Source organism: Miscanthus floridulus, chromosome 2 (assembly GCF_019320115.1).
Source record: "Miscanthus floridulus cultivar M001 chromosome 2, ASM1932011v1, whole genome shotgun sequence".
Taxonomy (NCBI): domain Eukaryota; kingdom Viridiplantae; phylum Streptophyta; class Magnoliopsida; order Poales; family Poaceae; genus Miscanthus; species Miscanthus floridulus.
The window spans coordinates 160,919,030-160,927,438 of record NC_089581.1 but is presented as its reverse complement, the minus strand read 5'-3'; the positions used below and the strand labels follow the sequence as shown (position 1 = coordinate 160,927,438).

General features: G+C 49.0%; 1 protein-coding gene across 2 annotated transcripts; it reads right to left on the bottom strand.

Annotated features, from left to right (window-relative positions):
- Positions 1-511: 511 nt before the first annotated feature.
- LOC136535188 (GTP-binding protein At2g22870-like) lies at positions 512-7,662 on the bottom strand. Of its 2 annotated transcripts, none has more exons than XM_066527491.1 (4): positions 7,116-7,662; positions 2,345-2,414; positions 1,236-1,398; positions 512-1,031 (listed from the first exon to the last, which is right to left on the bottom strand). In XM_066527491.1, exons 1-4 carry the CDS (start codon positions 7,588-7,590, stop codon positions 840-842), a joined length of 900 nt encoding a protein of 299 aa, XP_066383588.1. In that variant the 5' UTR covers positions 7,591-7,662; the 3' UTR covers positions 512-839. The 2 variants fall into 2 exon arrangements, with proteins under 2 accessions (XP_066383588.1, XP_066383592.1); XM_066527495.1 differs by having other exon boundaries at positions 512-1,058; positions 7,116-7,615.
- Between the last annotated feature and the right edge of the window lie 747 nt (positions 7,663-8,409).

The following is an 8,409-nucleotide window of genomic DNA, read 5'->3' as shown; positions in this document are numbered from 1 at the left end:
ACCTGCGGCTGCCCCCACGGCCAGCGGCAGCGGGACATGGCCCGTGTTTATTGACCCGCGCTCTGAAACAAAACTCGCCAGTTTGGCGTCCAGATCGCGCGCAGACCAGGGGCAGGGCCGCCCCCACCCGTCCGTCGGGCGGTCGGAGCGGAGCGGCTTGGCTTGGCTCGCGCAGCGTTCGACACGGCACTGCGAGCGGCAGCGTGGCACGCCGGCCACGGCGAAAGTGAGCCACGGTTATGTTTGTACGTCCATGCGTTGCTCGCTTTCTGGTTTTGCTGTCCGCCTTCGCCGTGGGACCGAACTAACGGTGTTCACGTCGCCGGTCAGAGTGAGAGGTGATCAGTTCCTCGCCCCGTGAGTAGTGAGTACCCATGGCAGGCCGACATGCGTAAATCACCGCCCGGTGCCGCTGAATCAACCGAGCTTTACCAAATCACTGAGACGATCTTTGCCTATCTGGCAATAAAATGTGTTTGCACAAGGGTTTCAGCTTCATGACTTCGTCTCATTGAATGTGTACATGTACAGTACATTGAATTCTCTCGAGTACCTTCACCTCCATAAATGTGTAATTCCAGATCCGACATTTAAGGTGTAGTACAAGCAGGAACCATAAGGGCTTCACTTAACACAGGATGGATGGAACAGAAACTAGAAGCAACTCCATTTCCACAATACATCAAAAGGCCAACAAAAAAAATGGAAGCAAAACTGAACAAGAAGCCCCTGACCCATGAGAAGCGAGATCTATCAGTGAAAGTTTAAGCCATGTGATCCTCTCTTCAAATATACGTACTGCTGCTGTTCCTAGTGGCGGTTGATCTATGTAGCTCTACCTAGACTGCTTCATTATCCCAGTAGTTCCTCAGCTGCGACATATGGAGGAGTAGCCCGTCGCGGCCTAATCCGGTAACACTGCTTGTCATGATCCATGGTGGTGGCTCTGGATAAAGCCCACTGATAGTTTCCTGGAACTGCTTGATGTTCTCATCAGGCCGCCCTCCTTTACCCTTCTTTACTTTGTCGCACTTGGTGAAAACAAATGTCAATCCAATCTGAATCAGCAACACAGATTTTTTTTTTATACCAGAAGCAACATAGATATAGTGAGAATGCAGTTAGAGAGATGCATAATACACATGTAGCATCGACACACAAAAATAAGTTAGTTCAAAAAAGTACACCAATATCAGATGGAATAATATTATCAGTTCAACTGCATACTGCCTCACATTGTTACGGCCGAGCCAGTTAGCACAGTCTAGATCAATTTTCTGAGGTGGGATACTGGCATCAATAAGGAGAAGTACGCCAACCAAGGTATCTCTGTTCAAGAAGTAACCCTTGGTAAATGAAGACCAGTCCATCCGAGCTGATTGGGATGCAGCTGCAAACCTACATGTAGGAAGATTGTCATGTTCGCTACATAGGTCAGATGAGAACCAGCAGTATGTTGAAAGTTGTATCAAATAAACAGTATGTTGAAATAGTTTATACTACACCATTAGAACAAACAATCTTAAAAACACTGTGGAAAAAGGAAACATAGATCGCTTTTGAGTGTCTGTAAAACAATATTGTTTCATGCTGGAAGAAGAGGCACTTGTTACAAAATTATCGAGAGTCAAGACACCAGCAAACGAAATCAGGAATGCTATCTAAAGGAAAGCTACAACTGATGCAAGTGGAGCTTGTGCCCTATCCAATATGGCATGAAAAAACAACACAGTAATGGGCTTCCAGAACTAACACATTAGCAGGCTAACTTCAGGACAAATAGCCTGTTCGCTTGTTGGTTTCAGCCAGGGCTTATCAGCCGTGATACAGTGTTTTCCTCTCACAACAAACCAGCACCAGCCGGGCTTATTAGCCCAGAAACCAACCAACGAACATGCTAAGTGTTTATGTCACTTTGTTTTCATATCACAAGTTTGAACCTGAATGGATTGCATCCACCTGTACTATTGCTATGTTAATTTATCATAGTAAAACAAGCACAGCATATAGAAACGTACTTGCATGAACAGCTGCTGTATACAAAGGTTCTAGAACAATATCTTATATGCCAAAATCCAAGATTGCCACAAATGAATACTACGTCGTAAAAAGAATGCCATTCTGGCTATGGAACTAGATGAGTGTGACAAAGCAAGTACATCAGCAGGATTAAATTCCTAATCAACATATGTAAAAGAGAGAAAAACAAAAGATGTTCCCATTCTGGAACATAGCATGTGAAGCACTAGTGAACTTTTTTTTTTCGACACACTAGTGAACAAGTTGACTTCCTCATTTGGGACCAATGAGAAAACCTTAGCATGATAGAGAAGAGTAAACATACCCATAACCAGGCAAATCCACAAGGTACCAACTCTTATTAACCAAAAAGTGATTGATTGTCTGGGTCTTCCCTGCAGAACATTTGATGATGTTAGAACCCATGACCATACATACCATACATAAGAAATGTGCATTTTAAATAAAATAAAGAAACATGTCATGCCAAGTTTGCCCTGCTAGAGTAAATTTATTAAGTTTGATATACAACAATAAGGAGGTATTCTATATTACAGAAACAGTAGATTCGAAGTTAGTGAACACAAAATAAAGTTAAAAATTGAAGAGAAACTCCCTAGCAAACAAATCACTGTTACTGAAGGATGCGCAAGATCAATAGTTAGGATGGAAGAAATATCAAAGGAGCCCTTATAAAGTAGGCAAAAGAAATAAACTGAGGTTCGATGTCCAATACTAATCTTGGACCATGGCCAGTACAAGTTATTGGCCCCGTTCGGCTTACCCCATATTCGGCTTGTTTGGCTTCTTTTTTCAGCCGGAACAATGTTTTTCTCTCACAACAATTCAGCCAGAACAGTGTTTTTCAGCCAGTTTCAGCCAAAATTCTGCCAGCCGAACGGGATTATTGGCTGGTAAGATTGAATCCAACAGTTCCATGACTGGTACCACCACACCCAGAATGGCAGTGGGTTTGATTTGTGGAAACGAAGTGTCATCTGCTATAGTTTGAATTTGACCAGGTTCTAAATCCCTACTGCTAATGGCCAGCCCATCCAAAACTATCGGTGTTTCGAACAAACACCAACTAGTAAATTTATATTGTTGCGCGTTAGGCTCGGATGGTGTACTAAAGGACACAAGGTTTATATTGGTTCGGACGGAATATCTCTACGTTCCAGTTTGCTGCTGCTCGTGTTATTAGTACCGAAAAAAGATTCATAGTAGGGGGTACAAACGGTCGAGAGAGGGACAGGTCCCAAGTCTCTGATGGAAAGGTCGAAAGGACGCCCAAAAGAGCTCGGTTGCTGCTTGGCTGTGTGTTGTGTGTGGAATTGATCTGTCCCCTTAGTGGGGTGCCCTGCCCTCTCTTTTATAGACCAAGGGGGGAGCAGGGGTTACAAATGGGAGAAAGAGAAAAAAGCCAAAGGTAGAGAAGGTATTTCGAAGGTGCTGGGTCTTCCTTTTCCCTTGAGCCTGCCCTGATGTCATGGCAGACCACGCCAGGGATAGCATGCTTCGCTGATCCTGATAGGGCCGGGCTCTGGTTTCGTTTCAGCGAGTGGTCACGTCCCATCCTCCCCCAGCGGACGGTGCGGTGTGTCAGGGTGTCGAGCTATGACTCTGCGGAGAGTAGACGGGAAGTAACTATACGCCTGTTACTGTTGATGACGTGAGTTCTCTCTTGGACTGTAGTGGTTGTCGTATGCCTGTGTTAGTATCCGCGCCCGAGGGCTGATGGCGGCGCCTACAACACTGTAGGACAAAAGTCGGCCCCTACAACACTGTTCGGGCTCTGTTAGGTTGGAAAGGGCTTAAAGCGCCCGTCCCGTCGTATCCTAACGGTACCTTCCTGCAGGCGTGCAGGGCATGGTCCTCAGTACTGCGGTTGACTCGAATGTCCTGTCGTGCCCTGTGCTCGTCATTATGAAGGAGCAGGGTGCAGCCATCGGGCGAGTGAAAGCTCTAGTTTGGTTTTGGTGAATTGATGAAACCCTAAGTGCTAACCTAGTTTATCAAGTGATCATGACATAGCTAGCACATTCCAAGTGGTGAAGCAAATGAAGATTATGACATAATGATGGTGATGCCATGGTGATGATCAAGTGCTTGGATTTGAAAAGAAGAAAGAGGAAAACAAAAGGCTCAAGACAAAGGTATAAATGGTAGGAGCTATTTTGTTTTGGTGATCAAGACACTTAGAGAGTGTAATCACATTTAGGTTTGATAGCCGTACTATTAAGAGGGGTGAAACTTGTATCGAAATGCGGTTATCAAAGTGCCACTAGATGCTCGAACTCACTGCATATACATTTAGGATCTAATGGAGTGCTAACACCCTTGAAAATGTTTGTTAAAATATGCTAACACATGTGCACAAGGTGATACACTTGGTGGTTGGCACATTTGAGTAAGGGTTAGGAACTTCACCGGTGGAGTGTTCGCCCGTAGAGTGCGGACAGTCTGACGGTGCCACCGGCGCCCTAGACAGAAAAGATGTAGGTCACTGTAAGTGACCGGACGCTGGTCTCTGAAGGACCGGCGCGTCCGGTCAGTAGCAGCAGAAAAAGCGCAGCGTCGGTCATCGACCGGACGCTGGCTAGCTGCGTCCGGTCACACTGACATGGTCGCGCACAGAGGAGTCGCTGAGTGGCCGGACGCTGGGTGTGTCCGGTCGAGCATGACCGGACGCGTCCGGTCACTTTGAGCTGCAGCGTCCGGTCATCACTTGACCGTTGAGATCGGGCGATCAACATTTGAAGAGAGGGGACACGTGGCACGCATCACGTGACCGGACGCTGAGGTCCAGCGTCCGGTCGATATGACCGAAACGTCCGGTCACCCTGTTTGTGTCCAGTGAAGGGGTACAACGGCTTTATTTCATGGGGGGCTTCTATTTAATCCCCATAGCCGGCTCAAGCTCACTCTCTTGGCCATTTACATTGACATAGCAACCTTGTGAGCTTAGCCAAAGCCCTCCCACTCATCTCCATCATTGATTCATCATCTTTGTGAAATTGGGAGAGAATCCAAGTGCATTGATTGAGTGTTTGCATCTAGAGGCACTTGGTGTTCGTGTTTAGCTGCGGAATTCGCTTGTTACTCTTGGTGGTTGCCGCCACCTAAACGGCTTGGAGTAGCCAGGATCGCCGAGCGGAGGGTGGTGATTATCTCCGGCTCCGATCGTGGTGATTGTGAGGGGTGATGGCTCCCCCTGCTGGAGTCAGAGCCAGAGTCCGACCCCGGCCCCTCCGCGAAGAGGCCGTGGAGGGATTCCATGACGCTTTCGATCATCCCCACGAACTCGTTGTTCGCGAGGGGACGAGATCGTGCGCCGTGCCACAAGGTGGCTAACGGTCGCCAGCGGTGTTGCGGAGACCGAACGGAAGCGCCGTCAGGGCGCTCCGTGCGGGGTGTTCCGGAGAGAGGGTGAGGCGGCGCGGGTCCTCCCAGGACGGCTGGGGTCCAAGGGAGACACCAGGCTGGCGCTCGAGCCTCCCGTAGTTGAAGTCGATGGAGGGGAGAGATTGGATGGCGACGTGGGCCAACGCCAACTCTCCTCCCACCGTGACGATGAAGTCCAGGTCACCGAAACGCGCGTGTGCGCCCAGGATCCCAGCTGATTGCGTGGCTAGCCATCCGAGGCCTTATTTGGAACGCGCAAAGGCCCCTACATGGCGCGCCAACTGTCGGTGTTTCGAACAAACACCAAATAGTAAATTTATATTATCGCGCGTTAAGCTCAGATAGTGTACTAAAGGACACAAGGTTTATACTGGTTCGGACAGAATGTCCCTACGTCCAGTTTGTTGCTGCTCATGTTATTCGTACCGAAAAAAGGTTCGTAGTGGGGGGTACAAACGATCGAGAGAGGGACAGGTCCCAAGTCTCTGATGGAAAGGTCGAAAGGACTGCCAAGAGCTCGGTTGTTGCTTGGCTGTGTGTTGTGTGTGGAATTGATCCGTCCCCTTAGTGGGATGTCCTGCCCTTCCTTTTATAGACTAAGGAGGAGCAGGGGTTACAGATGAGAGAAAGAGGAAAAAGTCCAAAGGTAGAGAAGGTCCTTCAAAGGTGCCGGTTCTTCCTTTTCCCTTGAGCCTGCCCTGCTGTCATGGCAGACCACGCCAGGGATAGCATGCTTCGCTGATCCTGATAGGGTCGGGCTCTGGTTTCGTTTCAGCGAGTGGTCACATCCCATCCTCCCCCAGCGGACGGTGCGGTGTGTCAGGATGTCGAGCCATGACTCTGCGTGGAGTAGATGGGGAAGTGACTATACACCTGTTACTGTTGATGACGTGAGTTCTCTCTTGGACTGTAGTGGTTGTCGTATGCCTGTGTTAGTATCCGCGCCCGAGGGCTTATGGCGGCGCCTACAACACCTGTGGGACAAAAGTCGGCGCCTACAACACTGTTCGGGCTCTGTCAGGTCGGAAAGGGCTTAAAGCGCCCGTCCCGTCGTATCCTAACGGTACCTTCCTGCAGGCGTGCAGGAAGGTACTGCAGGTTGACTCAAATATCCTGTCGTGCCCTATGCTCGTCATTATGAAGGAGCAGGGTGCAGCCGTCGGGAGAGGCGGAGCCTGCCCTCAGACGTCGGACGAGACGAAGGCTTGCCCTCAGCCGTCTGGCGAGGCGGAGCCAGCCCTCAGCCGTCGGGCACGGCGGAGCCAATCTTCAGTCCTCTGGGCAGGAAGTGTAGATGCGTTCTTGACTGTTTGGGAGTATCAACGTTTGATGGATATTAGTTCCACCTCATTTGGTACCCAGTATTAGGTCCCCGACAAATACAATTGCCACGCTGGGTACTATGAATTCATTTAAATTCCAAATTCTACTTTTGAATTTATATATTTCCTAGCTTGGGTTTATTCTCCCAGGATCTGTAAAGACTGTAACCCTAACCAGAATATCCCCCAAGCCCTAGAACCGAGGGGGAAGATTGCATAATGCGATCTAGAGCGCCATTACGACATTACAGTGACATAAAACTCACTGATAAGCTAATTAAAAGCCAAACAGGGAAAATGCATCGACAAACTAAGAGCACTTTCAAGGAAGCAGAAGGACAAAGCTTAAAGATTGTTCTCTGGTATCACCAGGCTTTTTGGAGGTGAGCGCGGCTTCCTTGCGACGGGTGAGAGCGTTGATGAGCGAGGACTTGCCAACGTTGGAGCGACCGAGGACGGCGAACTCGGGTCGGTCGTCCTTGGGGCAGTCCCGCGCGCGCGCGCTGCTCTTGACGAACTCAGCCTCCTTCACCCTCGCGTCCCCAGCGTAGGGCCCGACCACAATGTTCGACCCCGGTATGACCATGTCCGCGGCCACCGCCGCATCCCGCTCCACCCCGGGCGGCAGAAACAGCGCCGTCTTCACGATCCCCATAGGCGGCGGCCCGGCCTTCCTGGCGTTCTTGCGCGTGGCCGCCGGAACCGGCGCTGGCGCTGCATCCTTCGGGGAGGCTGTTCCCCCCTCTGCAGAAGCTGAGAACGTTCGACGGGAGGGGACACAGGCGCTGGTGAGCGGCGGCGGCGCGACGGCTCGGAAGAGGGAGGGGCGCGGGCGGAGGAGCATAGCAGCTGGAGCGTGCGCAGGGGCGTTCGACGGAGTGGCGGATGAGGACTCGCGGGTGGCTGCTGAAGCAGCGTGCCGTCTACCGTGGGCTCAGCTGTTCCAAGGGAGATTGGGCCCAACGGTAGGAGAAATAGTTGGGCCGTAGGAGAAATCTATTTGAACTTCCTCTACTTTCATCGTCCCTCCATCGAAAAATCGGGCTTCCAAGTTTGCTCTCAAGATGATTTCAAAAGCGGTTTTTGGCCGATGTAGTGCCATGTCGGTCATGAGAGAATTCAGAGAAGTAAATCAACTACGTTGACAATTCGAAGAGACCAATTAGATTTTTCAAAAAAACAAAAAATACAATTTTTGAAAATGTGCAATTAATTTCTAAAACATGATCTAATCTAAAAAAATTAATAGGACTGAACAAAAAACCTATGGCTCAATAACTTGTTCAACTAGACTCGTTAGTGGCTCGAACCAGCTTGGAACATTTACTTTTTTCTAACAAGCTAAGCCAATAGTTTAGCTTGTTTAGTTAATGAGCTAGCTTGCGAGCCAAATAAGCTAAAAAAAACAACATGCACACCTCTCAAATTGGCCCAATACAACAATACGACCCAACACCCCATCTAACCCTAGAGACATCAAGTCCACAATTGACTGACACTGTATGTTGCACTTGCGATGAGTCACGACTCTTCTACATTTTCTCATACTCCTACTTTCTCTGTCCCAAAATAAGCACACATCTGGCATTTCGATGAGTCAATCAATTTCAAGTTTAACTAGATTTATGAAAAATAATATTGATATTTGTATTTCTAAATAGGT

What these genes read in the sequence shown, in the direction of transcription:
- LOC136535188 (XM_066527495.1), bottom strand. Translation starts at nt 7,590, where the DNA reads ATGCTCCTCCGCCCGCGCCCCTCCCTCTTCCGAGCCGTCGCGCCGCCG. An exon ending in GTGGATTTGCCTGGTTATGG is followed by an intron (nt 1,399 to 2,344) that starts GTATGTTTACTC and finishes TCCTACATGTAG; the next exon opens with GTTTGCAGCTGCATCCCAAT. An exon ending in ACTGGCTCGGCCGTAACAAT is followed by an intron (nt 1,059 to 1,235) that starts GTGAGGCAGTAT and finishes TTGCTGATTCAG; the next exon opens with ATTGGATTGACATTTGTTTT.